General features: G+C 43.1%; 2 protein-coding genes and 1 long non-coding RNA gene across 3 annotated transcripts; 2 read left to right on the forward strand and 1 right to left on the reverse strand.

The window, feature by feature from the left end:
- LOC131105388 (uncharacterized) lies at positions 1-22,968 on the reverse strand. The gene is made up of 6 exons (XR_009119927.1): positions 22,826-22,968; positions 12,629-12,676; positions 4,711-4,908; positions 4,490-4,629; positions 1,044-1,209; positions 1-396 (listed from the first exon to the last, which is right to left on the reverse strand). It is a non-coding gene; the product is annotated as an uncharacterized LOC131105388 (long non-coding RNA).
- On the forward strand, positions 193-12,178 carry LOC131105382 (protein SOGA3-like). The gene is made up of 12 exons (XM_058053430.1): positions 193-404; positions 1,074-1,838; positions 1,981-2,205; positions 2,278-2,436; positions 4,135-4,203; positions 4,333-4,652; positions 4,779-4,938; positions 5,728-5,794; positions 5,948-6,488; positions 6,566-6,695; positions 8,140-8,466; positions 12,033-12,178. The coding sequence occupies exons 2-11, from the start codon at positions 1,125-1,127 to the stop codon at positions 8,248-8,250; spliced, it is 2,496 nt and encodes an 831-aa protein (XP_057909413.1). The 5' UTR covers positions 193-404; positions 1,074-1,124; the 3' UTR covers positions 8,251-8,466; positions 12,033-12,178.
- On the forward strand, positions 9,061-20,977 carry soga3a (SOGA family member 3a). Its single transcript, XM_058053431.1, has 7 exons — positions 9,061-9,262; positions 14,936-15,205; positions 16,403-16,906; positions 16,996-17,075; positions 17,279-18,998; positions 19,252-19,287; positions 19,370-20,977. The coding sequence occupies exons 2-6, from the start codon at positions 15,071-15,073 to the stop codon at positions 19,279-19,281; spliced, it is 2,469 nt and encodes an 822-aa protein (XP_057909414.1). The 5' UTR covers positions 9,061-9,262; positions 14,936-15,070; the 3' UTR covers positions 19,282-19,287; positions 19,370-20,977.
- Positions 22,969-22,987: the final 19 nt, after the last annotated feature.

Raw genomic sequence — 22,987 nt, forward strand, 5'->3', positions numbered from 1 at the left:
AAAAAACAAAAAAAAAACGTAAATTATATTAGGAAAGCAGGAAGTGAACAAATGTAACAATTACTGATTGTAAAAGTACCAGATGGAGGGGTAGGATTTAATAAGCTTTGCTTCTTCCTACTCCTTTTGGACATGTGGAACCGTGAACTGATTATGGGATGCACTCAATTGTAATCTGATGCATGTTCAAATGAAATAAAACCAGTACCATTATCATTTTGGTCCATTAAAGGGACAGACACCGTGTGTTTCCTGTACCGTTTCAGTCCACCAATGACAGCAGCCCTTCCAGCGATGATGTAATGTCATGAATATGCAAATGAGCTGGCTGGTGGATGGGAGGCTGTGGAGTCGGCATCCCTTCTGCCTTCATCACGGCTACCCTTCAGCATCCGTCTAAAAAGGTAAGAAAAGAACATTTTTTTCTGCTCATTGTCCCAGTTGGTGTCAAGTCGGATGTGACTACTTCGAAACAACCGGTATCGGTTCGGTATTATTATGGGCTGTAGACTGTCTGGCCTCCAAGGTTGAGTTATTGTTTCCACAATGGGTCAGTTTAAAGACACCGTGGAATAAAAGTACTTGAAGATGTACTTCTTGTACGGAGTGAGATGTCGTTATTGATTCAAAGCTGGTTGGGAAATGGTTGAAGATGATTTTTGATGGTTATTAAGTCATCGTAAAAACAGTCATACTTTTATAGTTCATCTTCCAAGAGTAATAATGAGTCATCGTGCACGTTGGAAGGAGACAGGAAATGGATTCCACCGGTATATGTTATATTATATTGTATTATATTATGGAATTTCCGGGTAGAAGATAAGGAGACATCTCACTCTTACTATTTTTGCACGCCGGATATCATTTTTTATGCTCATAACCTACATAATTATTGATGTAATTGGCCGAGCTGCAGCTGATCCCACATGCATGTCATCAAACCGGGGCCGAAGTGTCTTGACTTGTCTCTTTTGGGCCTCATAAGATGCTTTATTTGTCTGATCTGTGGGTCGTCAAAAGGTAAAAGTGACGGTAAAGCTCACCTACACAGTCAGCGTGATGTTATGTTGCAGCTGCAGGGAGGGGACGGGATGTTGTCGAGGATGAGCTGATGCTCTGCCACCATGATGCAGCCATCATCCTCCGCCGACAATAGCAGCCGGAAGCAGCCACGCTCCTCCTCCCCGGCCGGCCTCAAAGACGGCGGATCTAAAGCGACACAGAAAGGGAGCAGCAGCCCGTCAAAGCCTTTCGCCCCCAAGCAAGCAACAGGAGTTGGGGGAGGGAGAAGCAGCCGAGGTCATTCTCCCGTATCAACCAGCCGGGATCGGCAGGCCGGGGGGGGCGCGCCCGCATCGAAAGGCGCGGCCGCTGTCCAAGTTGCCGGTGCTGAAAGCCCCACGTTGAGCCGGGCGGCGGCGGCGACGGACAGAAGCGGCATCCAGACATCCGATGACTCCTCACGCCTCGGCACCGATGCCTCCTCCCCCTCCAGAGCCGATCCGAACCGAGTCGTGTCGGACCAGCCCTGCGCATCCAAATCCCCCAAATTGAAAAGCAAAACCACAAGAGGAGGGGAAACCTCTAAGAAGAGCTCCAAGGGCACAGTCGGCTGCGGTCCCGGTTTCTGGAAGGAGGGGTGCCTACAATCAGAGTTGATTCAGTTTCACTTGAATAAAAGCTTGGGGAAGAAAGGGACAAAGATGCAGACGAAGCCGGCCTCTCCCCCTGCCTTGGAGCTGTCCCCTGAGCCCGAGGGTCCACAACCAGCCCCCCAGCAAGACCAGACACTGCTGGAGGAGATTGACCGGCTTGAGGACGAAAATGACGATCTCAAGGTAAATTTCTTACATTTTGGAATATTAAGACTGCATCTTGTACAAAGGAAAACCTGTCATGTGTGTATTTACATATATATATATGTTGCATAATAATTACCAATTTTAGACAAGTTATTCAATCATATGCATTGTTTGCAAGACCGAAATCGAGGAGATGCGAGCCGAGATGGATGAGATGCGAGACACCTTCTACGAGGAAGACGCCTGCCAGCTGCAGGATATGCGTAGAGAGCTGGAGAGAGCAAACAAGAACTGCAGGATCCTCCAATATCGTCTGAAGAAGGCAGAGAGAAAACGGCTCCGCTTCACAGAGAGCGGCCAAGTCGATGGAGAGCTGCTGAGAAGTCTTGAGCAAGACCTGAAGGTGAACTCTAACATGAGAACAACACCGATTGCTGTTTGTCAGGGCTTCATTTTCACTCACGTTTGTTCAAAGGTGGCAAAAGACGTGTCGGTACGTCTGCACCATGAACTTGAGAACGTGGAGGAGAAGAGGACAAAGACAGAAGAGGAGAATGAGAAGCTGAGACAGCAGCTGATAGAAGTCGAGGTCACCAAACAAGCGCTTCAAAATGAGCTGGAGAAAGCCAAAGAGGTGAGGAGGCTAAAATACTTTTATTTCCAGCAAAAGCATTGGAAGATGTTTTGTTGTGTATTGATTAGTCAATCAATAAATATCATTGAATGTCTACTCTCAGTTTCAGATTGGGTAAGATATTTTTTTGCCTGTGTAGACTGCATTTAGAGGTGAAAACAACATGAAAACCAAAATCTATGGTTGGAAAAACAACCAATTGTGAATCTGAGAGAAGATGAAAAATAAGTCAGAACCGTAGTACGAGAGTAGGGAGGTCAGGCAGGACTTTGCCTCAACAATAAAACCTTTAATAAACGTCATTCATTCATTCAGGCGGGGTACACCCTGGACTGGTGGCCAGCCAATCACAGGGCACATATAGACAAACAACCATTCACATTCACATTCATACCTATGGACAATTTGGAGTGGCTAATTAACCTAGCATGTTTTTGGAATGTGGGAGGAAACCGGAGTACCCGAAGAAAAACCACGCATGCACGGGGAGAACATGCAAGATGGCCGAGGGTGGAATTGAACCCCGGTCTCCGAGCTGTGAGGTCTGCGCGCTAACCACTCGACTGCCGTGCAGCCCCTAATAAACGTCATATGGAGGATAATAATGGAGGATTATGTCTGTATTTCTTGACAAATTCCAGCTTGATTTATGGGTTCAATTGAATTGGCGGCACGGTGGTCTAGTGGTTAGCGCGCAGACCTCACAGCTAGGAGGACCAGGGTTCGATTCCACCCTTGGCCATCTCTGTGTGGAGTTTGCATGTTCTCCCCGTGCATGCGTGGGTTTTCTCCGGGTACTCCGGTTTCCTCCCACATTCCAAAATCATGCTAGGTTAATTGGCCACTCCAAATTGTCCATAGGTATGAATGTGAGTGTGAATGGTTGTTTGTCTATATGTGCCCTGTGATTGGCTGGCGACCAGTCCGGGGTGTATCCCGCCTCTCGCCCGAAGACAGCTGGGATAGGCTCCAGCACCCCCGCGACCCTTGTGAGGAAAAGCGGTAGAAAATGAATGAATGAATGATTGTGATGATTCATTGACACCAATGGAAAACAAAACACCCCTGTCAGTCACGTTCCAATACTTTTGCCCATAAGAAAAATGGGTGGGTTGAAACAAAATGTGTTATCTTAAGTTAAGTTGTGTTTTCCATCCAGTTGTAACTATCTGGAAGTAAATGCTGTTACTTTTACACACGGGAAAAATAAGTGGGTTCAAACGCAATCTTCTAAGTTGCGCGTCTGATCCAGATGTAAGCACCTGGAAATAAACCCAAAGGTATTCAGTCTACAGCACAAATACAGCTTTAGGAGGCCACTGTACGTATCAGGTGACTTCATATAATGTCAAGGTTGAGGGAGTGATCGTTCACAAGACAACAGTACCTTCAAGTATATTTTCATTGAGTACCTACAATTTGTGTTGGCATGTTGGCCACAAAGTCATCTGGGTTAGTATCTTCGAACCTCTGTGTGCTCCGTTTTCCTCCCACATTTAAAAAATATGCACGTTATGTTAATTGGAGGCTGTAAACTGTAAAAAAAAATGATGAATGTGAGTGTGAATGATAGATTGTTTATATGTGCCCTGTGATTCTGATCACCATTGAGTCCCTGCAGGCTGCGGAAATAGCAAATGACGATGACGAGGGTGGTAATGATGAGCGTGTAGTAATGTAACTTCTGTTTCTTATTAGCTCTCGCTGAAAAGAAAGGGAAACAAAGATGGCCAGAAAGAGAAAAAGGCTGTGCAGACTCCAGTTGAGGTGAGTCAGTAGTTGAACATCTGCAGCAAAGGCGTGATAAAGAGTCAAAAGTAACAGGGAGTATTACAATGACACCAAACATTTCCCTCCCTAATTAACCATTTATCAAATGATCTTTCGCCATCATAGGAAGAAAATGAAGATCTAAAGTGCCAGCTAGCCTTCATCAAGGAGGAGGCGGTCTTGATGAGAAAAAAGATGGCAAAGATAGACAAGGAGAAGGACCGCCTGGAGCAGGAGTTGCAGAAATACCGCTCCTTCTACGGAGACGTGGACAGCCCCCTACCTAAAGGTGAAGCCGGGGGGCCTCCCACCACGCGGGAGTCTGAACTGAAGCTCCGTTTGCGTCTGGTTGAGGAGGAAGCCAACATCTTGGGGAGAAAGATTGTGGAGCTGGAGGTGGAGAACAGGGGACTCAAGGCTGAGCTGGATGACATGAGAGAGGACAGGTGATGAATGTTATGATAAAATGGCATAGCATCAGATCATATGACATATTTATTCAACTGTTTTGTTGAGGCTGCAGACAATCCCAACAGTTACGAGTCAACAGTTGTGTCTTCTTCTACTTGCAGCCTGGCGGCTGCAGGAGTGGATGGAGATGGCAGTGGAGGTCAACAGTGCAGGGAGCAGGGTGAGGCGCTCTCAGAGCTCAGGCAGCAGCTGCAACTGGTGGAGGATGAAGCAGAGCTTTTGCGCAGAAATCTAGCGGATGTGGAGGAGGAAAACAAAAAGGTGAATTATCATGTTATTTTATCAGCACCGCTGCTTAATTCCAGAACTGCAGGATTTCATCTCCTATCTCATGTCCTTTTTAGGTTCCATTAATTGGTAATGGTAATGGTTGTATTTCATTTGAACATGCATCAGATTACAATTGAGTGCATCACACAAAGCTTATTAAATCCTACCCCTTCATCTAGTACTTTTACAATCAGTAACTGTTACATTTGTTCACTTCCTGCTTTCCTAATATAACTTTTTAATTTTTTTTAAATTTGAAATTTAAAATTTTTAAAATTTTTAAAATTTTTAAAATTTTTAAAATTTTTAAAATTTTTAAAATTTTTAAAATTTTTAAAATTTTTTAATTTTTTAAATTTAAAATTTTTCATCACGTACTGAAGTACGAGGTGATATGAGCATCCAATGCCATAATGGGTACCATAGTAAGTGTCAATATAGTGATATATATAGCACATCATGACTCTTCATCCTTGTATTTAGCAAACATCAACTGCTTGTATTGTATCGTTGTGCATTGTTTGATTTCCTTACTCAATCTATTCCATAGTTTGATTCCACATACTGAAATGCTATGGCTTTTTAACATAGTCCTAGCATAGAAGTGTTTCAAATTTAGTTCTTCCCTGAGATCATATTTATCATATCATCAATATGAGTAGTATTGGATGACATTTTTAGGTAATTGGTTATTTTTAGCCTTTTCGCCTTTTTAGCCTTTAATTGGATTGAATGTCTCCCAGTTGAAACCGGGGACTTGATGTTGCTGTTTGTGTTTAGGTGACCAATGAGCTGAACAAACTGAAGTACAAGGCAGGATCCCACGAAGCCGGCTCCAGACATGGAGGTGTGTTTTCCGTTTGTCAAGATATTTGTAAGAAAACAATCAAAAATGTGTATTTGATGAAAAATGGGCTTCATAAGGCCCCCAAGAGGAGCACATTAAAGTTTCATTTTCAGGTGTCCCACTTTTCACTGTTGGCTTGTTCCGAAACCCCAGGAGGTGCTGACTCCGCTAAAGTGGAGGTGCTCCAGGAGGAGCTCAAAGCAGCCCGTCTGCAGGTCAACGAGCTGAGTGGCAAAGTGTTGCAGCTCCAGTATGAGAATCGAGTGCTGCTATCTAACATGCAGCGCTACGACCTGGCTTCCCACCTGGGCATCCGAGCCAGCCCCCGAGACAGCGATGCTGAGAGTGACGGAGGGCGGGACGATGACACGCCCTCGGCCTCGTCACCTCGCTTACTACCGCCCCACCGTAAAAGGGAGGGCCCGATTGGAGGTGAGAGCGATCCGGACGAAGTCAGGAACATCCGCTGCCTTACTCCGACGCGCTCCCTGTACTCGCCGGTGGATAGCCGTTTTTTATCCAGAAGCCTGAAGGACCGGCAGCAGATGATAGACATCCGAATCGAGGCCGAAAGGCTGGTCCGGACCATCGACAGGCTTATCGCTGACACCAGCACCATCATTGCTGAGGCTCGGGTTTATGTTACCAACGGTGAGCTCTTTGCCAGGCTGGATGATGACGAGGAAGGTGGCAGGTACGTAAGAGGTGAACTTGATCAAAAGTGCCCCCCACAGGATGACTTGCAGTGTTATCATTTACTGTATTTCTCAGGATCCGAGAACATGAGCTGCTATATCGTATCAACGCGCAGATGAAAGCCTTTAGAAAGGAGCTACAAAGCTTCATTGACCGGCTGGATGTTCCTAAACAAGAGGACAAACAACCAGAGGAACCTCTATCTGTAAGCTTGTTGCCCCACATAAAGCACTATCACGTTGATGTATTTGCCAATAACCATATATATGTTTACAAATGTATTGCTGTTTTCATTAGAATATCTGCTATTTAGTCATTATTGTGTTAATTCTATCGGTATATGGAACCTGGACTAACACTATTTGATTGACTACATTCATTTCGATAAAAAAAGATAATACGATGTCAAAGTTTCAGGTAATGTGGTTTGCATCAGTTGGACTTCCTTATATGGGCACAAGAACAGGGAAGAACAATCACAGCAGACTGGGCGTGGCCGTGGGTGGAATAAATCCTCTTGTGTTGGGGTCGGCACCGACCCGTTTTACATTTTAATGCATAAAAAGAATCACATAACATTTGTTTATTGCATCAAGGCTTTTTGACTTTGTCAGGAAAAACTCTATTTCAACAAAATAAAACCAAAAAAATATTTTTTACTACATTTTAAAACGGTCTGGTTGACATTATGACCACTATATTGTGAGGGTCGGTTACGACCCGGTTATAATAATATGACTATAAAGCAAGATCTATAAAGATCTGTAAAGATCTATAAAGATCTGTAAAGATCTATAAAGATCTATAAAGATCTATAAAGATCTGGACCTGTTCTGCTTTTTTATTTCACTTTATACTAAAGTTCTGTTGCTGAAAACAATAACTTTTTCTACCTTTTCTTGACATTAATATATATGGGTCAAAATTCACCCCAACACCATATATGTTTCTTTAGTGATTAATACTAAAATGAGAAAATAAATCAAACTAATTGATTTAAAAGATATGTTCTACTATAGCCCTCAGTAATAGCCAGGTAACAAAAGAACCTTCAATTTATGAATATGATTCTTTTGAGGTTCATTGTACCATTTTTGGAAATTAAAATGGAGGGGTATAGTGACAAAAAAGGCCTACATGCCCACACCAAAAGTATTAAAACCAACATTTTCATGGATGAGGAAGCCTAAGAAGGTAACCAAGACATGAGAAGCAAATTTGATGGTAACTTATTGTTTTTAGTGTATTTTATAGTTGATTTAATACATGGGTCAAAACCGACCCGGTAACATAAGAGATGATACTAGAAAGCTAACACAAGAGGAAGGTTAAAACACTGTTTTGGAAATCCAAGGAATAATAATAGGTACAGATTCTGGAAGATCTAGAAAGCTTTCTCGATAGGAGCCCATAACTCAACACAAAGGGCCTAAAATGAGCATAATAGGTCCCCATTAGCAGACAGTTAATGTAATGGAGAACTAATGAATTAATAACACAAAAAGGAAACAGCAAAGCTTTAGGTTGCCTTTGACTTTAGCACAATATTGTACATCAATACAATATTCATATTGTACATGACGATTTCAAACTTGGTTCTAACTACGTGTCAATCTGCTCCTCCTCCCCTGTCCGTTTCACTCATCAAGATGTTTCAGCCCATTATTTTGCTGATCCTCATTCTCGTTCTGTTTTCCTCACTCTCCTATGCCACCATTTTTAAACTTGTGTTTCTTTTCACCCTTTTCTTTGTTCTGTAGGGCTCACAATTCACACATTGTGCATTTTTTCTTTTCTTTTTCATTTATGTAGTCATTTGAATTCTGTTATGTTGAACATATTATTATTACACAAGGTCACTCAAGGTACAAGGCATTATCATTTTTCCGAGTACGACCCAAGCCACTCATCAATTCCGACGCTTTCACCGCTTTCTGTTGGAGTACAACCATCTTTGGGAGATAGTGGACAGCCAGGTGAGTACGTCCTGGATTTTCATTAACTTTGAAATGTAACCTGGTAGGTGTATAATTACATATATTCTCCAGGCCAGTGATCTCTAACCGCTGTGCCGCTGCACATTCCTGTGTGGTAAATTCATTTAATTTAACTGCCCCTAAATTCTAAAAGGTCACGGGTCATTGAAAGTGCATCTATGGGATTATGACACAACATCTGCTGTAAATTGTTTAATTACACATAAGAGTCTGAAGAGATAATCAGCAGGTGTGGAGCCGTATTCCACATCTACTGTAAGTCAATTGGATTTAATAAATTTTCTGCTAGCTGAGAAATTATACAACAAAAGCTTTGTCAATCCCCAAAATGGAGGACATTATAATAATTCATGACGCAATACTAAAACTCAATTTCGAAACATCATATTACGAAGCCTGTGAAAAAAAAATGGGAAAATTGAAGCAAGAGTCAGACCTCTGACCTTTAGCCTACACTCTTATTGGTTCAATTCCTTATTTCAGTCAAACCATACAATCAATTGTGTACTGTAAATACTGTATTTCCTTTTCTGAAAGTGAATGAAAGACAATATTGTGTTATTTGCCCAGAAAGGGAGGGAGAGAGAGAGGGAGAGAGAGGGAGAGAGAGAGAGATTTGTTATTTAATGACATGATTCTAGCTGTGGGAAGTACCGCTCCAGTTGTTTTGAACAGAAACTCAGCCAATAAGCTGCTGTACTTCTCTGCTTGACACGAGGACTTTAGTAGCTGCCTGGAAATACACGCGCCCGTCAAGGCTACGCTGGACTTAGAGGTGAGGGTCTATTTGGACACTTTTCTGTTGGTGGGCGTCACTTTTGGCACAGCTTGGCAGCAAAAGCAAAGCAACGGATTCTAACCTATTTCCATGTGTTTTGTGTGCAGTATGTTTTAACAAAGGAGTCGTGTTGCTCATGAGTCGTAGTCCAGTAAAGTTTTCAGAAATGCTGTCTCCTTGCAGCAAACGTCCCGGAACCTTTTTGACATTGTTTACTATATATCATCTATGTTAAATCTCAGCTGGGAAAAAAATAGAAGAAAGGAAAAACTACAAGCGCACATGATGTCGTGATGTTTGGTCGGACGCATTTTTACCAGACGACAAGTGACGGTTTCCACACTTCTGTGGGCCACATAAACTGATGGGGCGTACCTGATTTGGCCCCCGGGCCTTGAGTTTAACACCTATGGCTATGTATTACATATTTGTGTGTGGTGTAGCTGGGTTATTTCGTTAAGCTCATTTGTGGTTGCATTTTTAGTCAATTTAGTTTTCCACACTTCTGTGGGCCACATAAACTGATGGGGCGTACCAGATTTGGCCCCCGGGCCTTGAGTTTGACACCCGTAGCTATGTATTATGTATTTGTGTGTGGTGTAGCTGGGTTATTTTGTTAAGCTAATTTGTGGTTGCCGAAACATTGTTTTGACATGTCATCAGGTGGGTTAGCATTTTTAGTTCATTTAGTTTTCCACACTTCTGTGGGCCACATAAACTGGTGGGCGTACCAGATTTGGCCCCCGGGCCTTGAGTTTGACACCCGTAGCTATGTATTATGTATTTGTGTGTGGTGTAGCTGGGTTATTTTGTTAAGCTAATTTGTGGTTGCCGAAACATTGTTTTGACATGTCATCAGGTGGGTTAGCATTTGTAGTTAATTTAGTTTTCCACACTTCTGTGGGCCACATAAACTGATGGGGCGTACCAGATTTGGCCCCCGGGCCTTGAGTTTGACACCTGTGGCTATGTAATATGTATTTGTGTGTGGTGTAGCTGCGTTATTTCGTTAAGCTAATTTGTGGTTGCAGAAACATTTTTTGACATGGCAGCAGGTGGGTTAGCATTTTTAGTTAATTTAGTTTTCCACACTTCTGTGGGCCACATAAACTGGTGGGCGTACCAGATTTGGCCCCCGGGCCTTGAGTTTGACACCCGTGGCTATGTATTACGTATTTGTGTGTGGTGTAGCTGGGTTATTTTGTTAAGCTAATTTGTGGTTGCCGAAACATTGTTATGACATGTCATCAGGTGGGTTAGCATTTTTAGTTCATTTAGTTTTCCACACTTCTGTGGGCCACATAAACTGATGGGGCGTACCAGATTTGGCCCCCGGGCCTTGAGTTTGACACCCGTGGCTATGTATTATGTATTTGTGTGTGGTGTAGCTGGGTTATTTTGTTAAGCTAATTTGTGGTTGCAGAAACATTGTTTTGACACGGCCTCAGGTGGGTTAGCATTTTTAGTTAATTTAGTTTTCCACACTTCTGTGGGCCACATAAACTGATGGGGCGTACCAGATTTGGCCCCCGGGCCTTGAGTTTGACACCCGTGGCTATGTATTATGTATTTGTGTGTGGTGTAGCCGGGTTATTTCGTTAAGCTAATTTGTGGTTGCAGAAACATTGTTTTGACACGGCCTCAGGTGGGTTAGCATTTTTAGTTCATTTAGTTATTTTAGTTAATTTAGTTATTCAACCCTTGTGCAAATTCATTCGTTGCCATGGCGACCGTGCTGTTGATTGGTGTGTCTGTCTAACTTGGTTCATCTCTTGGCGTTTGGAAAGTAAAGTCATGGTTACCCGGTGTAAAAATACCCCCTCTCTCCCATATTTACACGAGTGGGCAGCGTGATATTTTTGGCCCCTTCTCCTGTTCGAGTGCTGTCGTGGTTACTAGGCGTCTGTCGTCGCATGTGCCTTAAAAGTGACATATACTAGCAAAGTGGAGGGGAAACAGGCAACGGGATGAAGGCTTAATCATGCGTCTGTGCACACATGGAGGGGACTATGAAATTCTGCACGACGTCTGCTGTCCTGGTCCTGGGGGGATTTGGCTGGATTCGGATCAATTGGACCATTTCTGTACTGCTGCGTTCAATGACCAAAACGTCGCGTTGTAAATATAACTTAACGCCATTGCAATCATATTGACATTGTTAAGTTTTACGTGCTATGTGGAGCGCGCTTCTAAACGGAACGGGGCTGCACGGCGGGGGCGGTGCAAGCGGGGGCTACGTCCCGTCTCAGGGATGGGAGTTTGTGCCGTGCAACCGCATGGAGAAGAAGGAAAGAGGCAGAGGCAAAAGCCGCAGCCCGATGAGGAGGATCTCCTCTCCGCCCACCGTCTTTAGTCACATCTACGAGCCCCAAAGCGGCGCCTCACCCGGAGGAGGTGAGGGGGATACGGGGGTAAAGCTGGAAGTCCTCAAGGGACCAATGTCTCCGGGTCCCGAAGCCCCGCTGCAACAACATACAAAGCTAAAAAAGAAATTTGAGGATCTGAAAAAGAGGCATGTACAGGACAAAGAGGAATGGATGCGGGAGAAGGAGTCGCTGTTAAGAGAAGTGGCTGACATCCAAGTAACTACAGCATGCTATTCATTTTATTCAGCATTATTGCCGTCTTATCACGTGACCTGTGCAGGTTTCTCACGTGGTGCAATTAAGCTGAGGTGTAAAATAATTAGACCAGAATTGTGTGCTCAATTCAAATCGTTTGAGAAAGGCAAATCGGGTCCTTTTAAAACTCTTTTCGATGTGTGCAGGGAGGGGAGAACCGTAGAATTTTGCTGGACCTGAAGACAGTTTTGGATGAAGTGCAGGTGGAGGTGAAGAAAGAGGAGGAGAAGCGGAGTGAGCTCCAGTTGCAGTACACCAGAGACAGATGTGGCTGGGAGGTGGAAAGGGCCGAGCTCAAGTGCAGGATTGCGCAGGTAAAGGACTATATTTGGTTTTTCTCTTCCTGTCTGCATGCTATTTGGAGTTGAGTGTGTGGAATTATCCAAAACACAGATGTTATTCTTGTCTGGTTTCGGTGAAAGTCAGAAGGCCATCTTGCCACCCACATGACTGGGTCATCAGTTGCCGTGGAACCCGTCCAACTCTTGCCTCAACTTAGACAAAAGATTTGCACTTTACGGAGCTAAACGCGGTTCTCCCAGCTTATCCTAGAAACAACAGCTGACAAACATAAAACATCAACTGAATAAATGATTAACCTTCATTACTGACATGACCTGAACGTTACGTTTGCATGCCGTCATGTTTGACATATTGCTTGATCACTTGGCAGACCATGCATTGTTGTGTGAATCTGGGTTAAAAACGTCAGTGATAGAGGTCTGATTGGTCATTTACTTACCAAAAAGCCCAAATCTTGTCAATCCTCTGAAGGCATGCCAACATGACACTGCAAGAGACACAATTAAAGAGGTTGGCCGACAACAACGACACGAGAACACAACACAAGGACATGTGCTAAACGTGCATCCTCACATTCACTTCAAAGAGCTACCGGGTTTTGTGTGTTACAGTTTCTTAGGTACCACAATTGATTATTCATTCATTCATTTTCTACCGCTAGGGGGGTGCTGGAGCCTATCCCAGCTGTCTTCGGGCGAGAGGCGGGGTACACCCTGGACTGGTCGGCAGCCAATCACAGGGCACATATAGACAAACCCACAATTGATTAATTCAACCAAAAACACTAAATTACCACAGCAATACAGGAATAACATGCATGTGCATGCACACATTATATAAACAGACGTTATATTACAACATATTAGAGGCTTACGTAACACATGGATGTTATTTTCTTAATGACTAATACACATGGGCATAGTTGCTCCAGCTTTTTATAATATTGATTGAATAAACAGACCAAAGGAAATATGACCTTGCAGCAAAGTTATGCTGGGTGGGGTTTTGCTCCATTGTCGGAATGGTACATCCTGCCACGCTCTTGCCTGTTTACCAATAAAGAATGCGTGCAATTTAGTCCTCATTCACAGATCAAACTGCAGCAGCATCTAAGTAGGGTTGAGTTAATCCGTCTATGTTTCGCTTAAGCAGAGTGGATCCAAATTTAAGAGCACTGGCTTGTATTGTTTTGCAATTGAGTCTGCCATATTGTAGTATGCCATTGTTTTAATGACTAAAAAGGATCGCATTCTTGCACCATTGTCAGAAATATGCATTCCAACAATTGACTGAGTATTCAGCTTCTGCGTTCTTTTTGGGCTCTTTCACCACCAAATGCAAGACAAGCATCCAGGCTGGAGGTCCTAGTCCAGATATTTCCGGGCAGATTTCTCTGTGTGCTGCTGATTTATGAACATTGCTGGCAGCGAGGAGACATCTCACTGTTTCTCAGCAGCCAAAATCCCCCTCCTGCCTTTACCTAGTCTCCCCACCACCCCTAGGAATGTGACATTAGTGTCCACTATAAATAGTGGGTCACCGTGGTGACACGGTTACCATTATATATATATTCTGTGCTGCACAGTCACAGACGTGGTCACTGAGTGCATTTTCACACTAAACTTGACATTGTTTTCTTTTTCACTTGCTGAAATTTGGCAGACCCGTGTTCCTGTTTGCATGTACAGATTTTCAGGATTTCCTTTCTGGGGAAAGTTTTCTTTTTCTGTTACTTGGCAGCTTATCCACCTCGGACATTTTACTTTCAGTCAATTTGTTTTTGCAAATTGTACTATTTGTTTACATTCGGATGTTTACATAAACCCTGGTGTCGAAGGCACTCATCATGGACCGTCAGTAATGCAAGATAACTTTAAGAAGAAGCTCATGCAGACAGAAAAGGGGTGACTTGTTTTTCAAGACTATAATTTCCTGACCCTAGGCCGCAGGCAGAAATAGCACCATGACTGAGGCTTGTAAGAGGGCTTTGTGACTCAATACTGAAATAACACACTTAAGACTCACTTGCATGCATTCTCTGCTGCTTCTCGTTGTGCATAAACAAATACATGTACAGTATTGTTGTGCACATATTTTAATCATATCACAACATCCTTTGCCCTTACAGTATTCGCCACAGAATTCACCAATTAAAGGATCGCCTTATAGTAGCTCTGTTTTGTTGAAGACACAAAAGAACTTCAATGCTCAATACTTTCCCTATTTGGGACTCAATAATGTCATAAACGTGTTGCGGCCTTTATGAAATCAATGAGGCAGCACGCCATTGACTCATGACATTATTGAAATGAGTCACATTGAACCAAATCCAATCGCTAGAAATACGTGGATATTCGTATACAGGAAGGCTCTGCGGTGTTATTGTGAAATCCAGCTCATTGCTATTTGACTTATGGGTCTGAACCGTATCCTGTGTTGGTGAAGTACCGCAGACAACAGGTCTGACCTCTGAACCCACTAACCCCATGTGTGAGTGCTCACAGGATATTTTCATCTTTCAATCTTCTCTGAACCCGCTAACATTCATCCCCATGGTACATTGCTTCCCCACTTCCTCCACCTCTCTTCCTGCCACTCCTTCATTCTCTTCATTCCTTTTCTTTTTTTAACAATTCTTCTCTCCCATCTGGCTCTCATCCTTCTTTTCTTTCAATCCATCGCAAACCCCTGACTGTTTTCCCACTGTCTCTTTCGTCTGATGTCTGCTTTCTCTGTGTATCTTCAGCTGGAAGCCAAAGAAGGTTGTAGGTCGACAAGTGGAGGTGCCCAGGTTGCAACAGATTCTTATTCTTCGACATCGACGCTCCATCGGGACAAAGAGGAGCAGCGGAGGCTCCTGGCGGACACTCACTCCACCACCATGGAGCTGCGCTGTCGTCTGGAGCACAACCAGAAGGACTGGTTGAAGGAGAAAGCTGAGCTACTGGAGAGGTTTGACGTGGAAAGAAGGGAATGGGAGAGCCAACTAAAAGATATGCAGAGGAAAATAGAAGAGGTACGCCATTGACTACAAATTAGAATTATAAATAAGATAATGCTGTGTTTAATTTGTGTATATGATGCATGGCTTCCTCTACCCCATTACTTGTCATCCTGTAGACTGGTGACACTGTCAAAACAATAGTCCTGAACCGTGCAGCTGCAAAGTGTGAGGGTAGGATGTAGTGGAAGGAAAGGAGCAACAGTTGTGGCACTCTCTCCCCCAACATGTTGCATTTTTGCTTGATTGCATGTCGATGTAGACTGTAAATTTCATATTGTACATACATAGGCTGTACATAGATTGCATATCGAGGAGGTCGTCAGGGAAGTAAACAAGGAAAGACCTTCACATACTCCTGAGACCCAATGTTTTATCCATTGACACAAGACTACAAAGCATGCCCTGCGGGTACTTGTAAACAATAGTCTAGTACTTGGTTGTTGTTTATATACCAGATTTATATCCGATATATGCGTAAATCGGATTTTATCCGTTATAAAAAGGCACTTCCTTGACTATGTTTCCAATGTACCTGGACTGGGCAATGAAAAGAGACGTAAGGTAATGAGAATTTAACTTTATTGGACTCTGAGCATAACAAATTGTTAATTAAGCTAGGCCCTGTTACGCCCGTCAGGCCTACGTTATTTCCAATAGTGAGGTTAAGATCTCATTCACTGCTGTGCTAGTATTATTGACGTCACTCACTTTTATATTTGTCCTAAATCTGGAGCCAGGAGAAAGACAATAGCCAGTGACATCAACAAGATTAACATAACGATGCGGCCATCCGATATATGCAAGGGAAATTTAATGGAAATGCATTAGAACGGGACTGGAGATTTTGTCCGAAATAGGCGAAATCCGTTATAAAAAATCCGACATATGCAAGTAATTTTTATTGGAAATGCATTACAGAAAAATCGGTTCTTTTTTATCTGTCCGTTGTGAGCGAATTTCCGATATATCCGAGGTTTACTGTAGTAGAATGAAATGGCAGTAGCTCTATTTTCAGTGCAAGACAGTATGACAATACAAAATATAGAAATTAGAAATTAGAAGAATAAATAATAATAAATAACAAAGGGTCTACATTGGAGAGGACGATTGGTTGCTTTGGTTACATGGTCTTGTTGAGGGGAAATGGGGGCAAGCAAATATTAAATATATGGCAAGTCTTTACATTGTTTTTCTTCTTCCTATTTTTAGTTGTACTGTGAGGTGAGGGCCAAGCGACAGGGGACTGGATTGGCTGGTGGCCGGCGGGGCGAAGGAGAAGAGCATCACCTCAGTGTATGTTCCCTCAGCACTGGTTCCAGCGTGCTGAGTGACATTTCACAGCCACTCTGCAGCTGCAGTCAATCACAGCCTTTACCCGGCTATGGCCGCTGCAACATTATCAACGGCGGGCGGGGTGAGATTCATTCCACCACCAGTCTCTGTGAACTGAGTGCAGGTGATCCATTTGCACGGAATGATCCAGGTCCACTTCCTGAATCGAGATCTCAAGACTCAGTACTTCATAGAAAAGAAGCTGTGGACACTTCCGAGCTTGAAGCTGTTGTCATTAAAGCGTTGGGATGCGGAACGGCACCGGAAAACGTCTCCAACGGGAATGAAAAAAATGTTCATCATAACCTTCAAGAAAGTCCTGTATCGGCAGAGATGTCTTATGCCAGCGAGAAGAAAAAAAGCACCACTGCTCTCAATGCCGTGAGTTTTTCTTAATTCAAAATAAATAATTTCAAATGATTTGAACAATTCCCAGACATCTTTCCATCTCCGTTTTCTGTTTGTTCCAGGCTCTGAAGGAGATTGCACGTGTCAGTGAAGAGCTCTGTAGCTACCAGGATGAGATCAAAAAGAAGAGCGTGGATAAAAAGTAAATAAATCTTTCTAGCGATGGTACAGCTATTGTCGCTAACTCTGAATTATTAACTGACCTGTGTAGCGACGGATTGGTAGGTCATACAGAAACACATACATGTATGGTTGCGTGTTTTATTCAGAAAGAAATACAGTAAAAAATAATCAGAAAGTATTACAGTACTTGTAATATTAATTGCATGGTTGAATTTGTTTCAGAAATCATCCAGATTTGCTGTTCCTCTCGGAAGAGAAGAACATTCCCTTGGGCATGGATAACACAGAGCTGAACTCAAATCAGGTACCATGTGACCTCAGCCAAATCTACAACCAACTGAAGGAATTGGAGAGGGAAAACTGGATCACCTTGTCACCAGATTACACCTGGCGGGCCAAAAAGGGGTCACGCAATTCCTGGGAAAAGAATTCCACCGACAGCTGCAGAGATGTACAGACAAGCCTGGGAGCACTCTTTGATATGGATACAGCCGCCCCTCCTGTCCCTCCCCGCAGCTTCTCTCGGAATCTGAGCTCTTCCTCCCAGCCGGACACAGAACTCCACATCCCTGAATCGCCCGTGACAACAATGACAAAGTGCCACAGCCCATGTGCAATCGTAGACAAAAAGTGCAGCAGCCCTTCCATTGTTCGGAAGTTTGAGGCGATGCTCCAAGAAAACGAAGGAAAGGTTTTCATCGATGGTGTGGTAGCATCATGCTTCACTCCTGCAAATTCCAACTGTAACATCGGCTGCTGCCACAACCGCTGGTCTTGCGACGCGAGCAAGTGTACTAGCAGTAAGCTGTCCACGTGCGGGGCGGTCCAGAAAAGCTTATCTGAAGCCAACATATTGACTTCAACAAAAGACTGCTCGTATTATAACCCCGGTGTCGGCAATGTACACAACCGTCAGCTGCAAATTCCTCCAATTGTGAAAGAATTACCCGTCGATCTGCTGTTGTCCTCGCTGGAAATGGCCAACCCCAAACTACAAGCTTCCAGGAGAAACATCACACTGGAACAAAAAACCGCAGAATTCAACAGGACTTTGTTTCAGGCGGAAATGGGCCGTGGGGTAGAGGACCGAGACGGTGTTACAGAAGCTGACAGACATTCTATGGGTTGCCAACCAGATTCTGTGACCAACGAGGTTTTATTTCCCAGGTATCTCCCTGATGAAATCACTGGTGTCCTGGATGTCAATACTGAAGTCGAATTATGCATTTCCACCCCAGATCAAATCAGATGTAGCCCGGATGTTCAAGAGATCGGAGAAAAGAACGATATCACAACTGTGATAACAACCGCACCTGAAAAATCAAATCTGGCAATCAGGGAGGCAAACACAATAACCACTCATGGTCCTGCACACCTTTCTGAGGTAAAGAAAAAGGTTCCAACAACAAGTAGTCCTTCCAGGAAAACACAACACAAAGCAGCCACAGACATTCCTCTTTCTGAGCCTGTGTTGTCTACAAATATCCATTCTGGTCAGAATGTGGAGGACATCATCTCCAGGAAGGACTATTCCTCAGGATCAAAGCCTCACTCTGCTGGGATTGAAAGCTCACTCCAACAGTATTCTTCGCAGAGCAAAGAAAGACTGACAGTACAGTCAAAACCCGAATCTGTGCCTCCAGATGGATGCAAAATCGGACCTCGAATATTGAGCGATCACCCCTGGAAGCCCCTTACCCTTGCTGCGTATCCGCGCCCTGAGGGTTCGCGGTCTAACTATGGCGCGGTTGAAAGAATTCTCAAACACTATGAGAGTGCATCTCGGGCTCAACAGCATCCGAGCCAACAGGATGAGACACCTTCAAGTACCGTCGGGTTGAACATGAACCCGTCTCTGAGACAGTCGTCACTCACGAAGTCAATCACCGCTCACAACAGTCATAGTACCGGCGGAGTGGTGCAGATACAGCTTGCAGTCCAGGTGGGTCTGATGCATGGACATTTTCCATTGATTGGTTAGAATGTTGAGGATAAAGAGGTTGGCGTTTTTGACAGAAATATTTCAATAATTGTTCAAACAAGCAAAGCTCAATGGTTAACTGAGTAAAGTCTGGTTTGGGGATATTTTGGTTGCTTTTCAGTTGTATTGTCTGGAACAAAGGAGTTTTGCGTTTGCCATTGTTTTCACAGGAAAGTGTAATGCCGTTTGAAATGTGACATGTTGTTTTCCCCAGGGCCAAGAAGACTACAGATGGAAAACATGACTTCATGTAAAGTATCTATGTGGCTGGATTTCATCCTTGATAGAATGGTGTTATCATCCTTAAGGTTAATGTGTATGTTTTTCCACAGGACAAAGAAGAGACTTCCATCTCCTCCAACCAGACTGCTTTAACAAAGCCTGCACGTCCAGCCAATCGACGCCTGCCGTCCCGATGGGCCAACCTGTCCCCAACTTCCTCCATCTTTACGTTGCCCTGCATCACCCCTGTTGTACCTCCACACGTCCCCATTCAGAAACTCACTCCGTCCTTCTCTTACTCACATGCCTTTCACACGGAGACCGTGATTACCTGATCTCCGTGAGTGCTTCCATGATGTACCCACTTTTATCTTCACCACTGTTGTACATAGTAAGCCAGATCTCCTCTTTCACACACTTTGAAGTGCTTTAGTTGTGAATTTTTTCCAACTCTCCTTCAGAATGTATTTGGCATTCACTGGAGCCAAGCTGACTAATTAAAAAAAAGGTTCCAAAACAACTTCAGTTGTGCAACGACGTGCTCACACCGACCCGCCAAGCATTGCTCATGCTTCAAAGGGCGGTGAAAAACATGAGACTTCCTACACTCAGGTCGGTGCTCTAGCCTTGACTACAGAAGCCTTGCAGATCTACTAACAATTCTTCACCATGTACCTCCTTCCGACATACTGTATTAGCACCTGAAGGTGATTCAAGTTCATTATCAATAGACACTGTATGGTTTGTACCACCAGTGGCAGTTCTAGCTTTAGTAGTCCTGAAGACCATCATTCCCCACGACCACAGACCTGCGATTGGTCAGCTTTTTGGAGCAAATTGAGCAGCGTACAATAAAAATGCTGCAAAATATTTCTTCCAGCTCGAACAACAATCTGGATGTTGCCTTTTTTCCACTTCTAATTTCACAGGAAGCTAAATAGCTAGTCAACAACGTGATTACTGAAGCTCAGGAAAACAATGTCCCAAGAATTGCAAGCCACGCGCTCCGTCCCCGCCTATAGTCAGCGCAGCCACATGGTTGCCCACACAACACACGAGGGCGCTAATTCCCCACATAGATATATTCCACCACGGATAAAACGCTAAAACCCGTAATTATGATTTTTAGGCTGCCCTTCCATCATTGCGCCCAAACATAATGAATATGCCGGAACACTGCCTCCAGGATTTTTACGATTTCATGTATCTTTTAATCCCACTCATTCTTGCAGCGCCCCATAGAGAATGCCGCCTTAGGCGGTCGCCCATGTGGCCCAGATCTAAAACCGCCACTAGTTTAGCATCATGTTCTAGATTTCAACATATCTTTAATATTACATTGTGAGGTTTCTGCCAGGAATAGAACTGAATATATTTTACTGTACCTTCGCTGTGACGTTTTCATTTCAATACATCAGTGACTTCTTCATCTTCGATCTTTGGTAATCACAGATTAAAAATATGAGTTGTCTTTTCTAACTTTGTACAAAAGGCTGGTTGTGTTTTGTGCATTTCTTGACTTTAGTTTGAAAAGTATTATTTATAATGACATCTCAGTCTTTCTGTGTTGAATGTTTCTTTCATGGAGCATCGGTCACACATTAGGACGTACTGTATCTCAGCTGAACAGGACGGCTTATTGGGTCAGAATATTTAGCCATTTAATCATAAAAAGTGATGCTTTTGCTGTTCATTTTGTGTAATAAACATGGACTAAGAGAGAAGTTAAATACCTATTAGTGCTTATTTCTCTTTATCCGTGCATTCTCTTTTCACATGGCAGATTTGTCACGATATCACTAATACAGTTCTGCGTTTTGTTGTGTCTTTTTAGCTTACACATTTGTGAATTAACTTGTTCACTATAAGAAATGTTTTTCATCTACAGTTTGACTTCTAGAAGGAGCAGTTCAGTCAATTCCGAATTCTGTGATTCCGTCAAGAGGAATCTAAATCAATACTTAAGCAAGACTAGTGACTGATTATGTCTTCAATCTTGCTGACTGACATCTCAGGTGACACTGAGGTGTCTTTTCCCGAGTGATATTGCGGTGCTATGACACAGGAAGTGAGTGTGCATATTTGTATGCATCTGTGGACTCTTGTATGAATCTTTGCTTTCCAGGCATAATTGTGTTTTGGTCATGATTCATATCGGGCGTCATTAATTTTCATTTATTAATGAGTTTCATGCAAGTGGGAACTGGAATACATTTGTTTGTACAAACACAGAAAATGAAATCCCCCCCCTAAGACTGAAATAACAGGTGCAATAATGTTTGGTGCCAGTAATCCTACCCCTGCTGTGACGCGATATAGATATAAATATTGTTATCCCTTTCTGATGCTGGGTTTGGATGGTATCCGGTGTTATGTTTAGGGAGGCTGGATAATCTATCAATTTAATCTATTTTCCAATCACAAATGAACCACAGTACGTCTATTCCAGTCCATAAATATGTATTATACAAGGCTAACTGAAAGCCCCACATTGTTCGTAGGGCTGGACTATATGAAGGGTTGCCCCATTGACCTGCCTTCACTCCTCAAAGGAAACCTTCACCCTCCTGAGAGACACCTGCCAACCTGCCATTCTCCGTGCTCTGAAATAGACGCTTGTCTGCTGACTGTAGCACATTCTATAATCATACATACATCCTGTGTCACCCAGGGCAGCTGTATATTAATCTGTGAATTAATGCAGCACTTAATGCAGAAACAGACATATACACATCTAAATGTTTGATGTGAACGCATGGCTTTCTTTGCCTCTTTTTGCAATTAATTTGCTTTAATTTCATGCTTTTCAATCAAGTTTGACACCCTTGGTAGAGGCACTTTATATGCGTTTTGTAAGATTGCTAGGTGTCTGGTATTCAATAGTTGAAGCCAACGTTGGGAGACTATTAAACTGGGATAATTCATAATGGTGAATGAATGAGGTAGCTTACTAGAATTGTGAAGATAATGCCGCTCTCTTGTGGCGTAAATGAAGAAGTGGCCTTCGTTGCCTTGTTCACAAATGTATTTTATTTGTTTGTTTCTTTCGGCTTTTTCCGTGCTGAGTAAAAATAACTCTGATTGGTTTAGCACCAGCATTAGCCAATAGAATTGCATATTAGTTTCATGGGACATTTTGCCGCCTCTTCCATTCACTTTCCGTAGCAACAGATGACAGACCCAAAGATTGTAGAGTTAAGAACAGGATGAGCGATCTACTGCAAACGAAAGGAACATACACTTCATGTCATGGAGCAGAACGTCCGCCATGATAGAAAACAAAACAGGTGGGCGAAGCTTGAGGCAATAGAATAAAATGTATTCACTAGCACTAAACTGAGTATAAAATAAAGTTATACGCTGTGCATATACTTTGATAAAATGGATGGCTGTTATTTAATGAACACAGTGAATATTTACTACATTCTATAGACTTTAATGTAAATATACACTTTATATATACACACACACAAGTCTTGGAGTCCAATATGGAGTCCAATACGAAGTCCAATATTCTGTTTATTTACACAGTGTTAGACCCCCAACATCATTTATATTAGACATACCTGTCTTTGTTTCTGGGCAACTTGAAAGATGACAAATCTGGTCCTTTGGACAGACTATTTGCGCAATGAATGGCTGAGCAGTTTTCCATAGAGTTTTCTGGATTCTGCTCTCTGTAATGGCGGCCAAACCCTGCCAGGTCATAATACGGAAGCGGATGGCGA

Source organism: Doryrhamphus excisus, chromosome 17 (genome assembly GCF_030265055.1).
Source record: "Doryrhamphus excisus isolate RoL2022-K1 chromosome 17, RoL_Dexc_1.0, whole genome shotgun sequence".
NCBI lineage: Eukaryota > Metazoa > Chordata > Actinopteri > Syngnathiformes > Syngnathidae > Doryrhamphus > Doryrhamphus excisus.

What these genes read in the sequence shown, in the direction of transcription:
- LOC131105382 (XM_058053430.1), top strand. Translation starts at nt 1,125, where the DNA reads ATGATGCAGCCATCATCCTCCGCCGACAATAGCAGCCGGAAGCAGCCA. An exon ending in AGCCGGCTCCAGACATGGAG is followed by an intron (nt 5,795 to 5,947) that starts GTGTGTTTTCCG and finishes CCGAAACCCCAG; the next exon opens with GAGGTGCTGACTCCGCTAAA. An exon ending in GATGACGAGGAAGGTGGCAG is followed by an intron (nt 6,489 to 6,565) that starts GTACGTAAGAGG and finishes TGTATTTCTCAG; the next exon opens with GATCCGAGAACATGAGCTGC.
- soga3a (XM_058053431.1), top strand. Translation starts at nt 15,071, where the DNA reads ATGGAGCTGCGCTGTCGTCTGGAGCACAACCAGAAGGACTGGTTGAAG. An exon ending in GCACCACTGCTCTCAATGCC is followed by an intron (nt 16,907 to 16,995) that starts GTGAGTTTTTCT and finishes TGTTTGTTCCAG; the next exon opens with GCTCTGAAGGAGATTGCACG. An exon ending in AAGAAGAGCGTGGATAAAAA is followed by an intron (nt 17,076 to 17,278) that starts GTAAATAAATCT and finishes AATTTGTTTCAG; the next exon opens with AAATCATCCAGATTTGCTGT.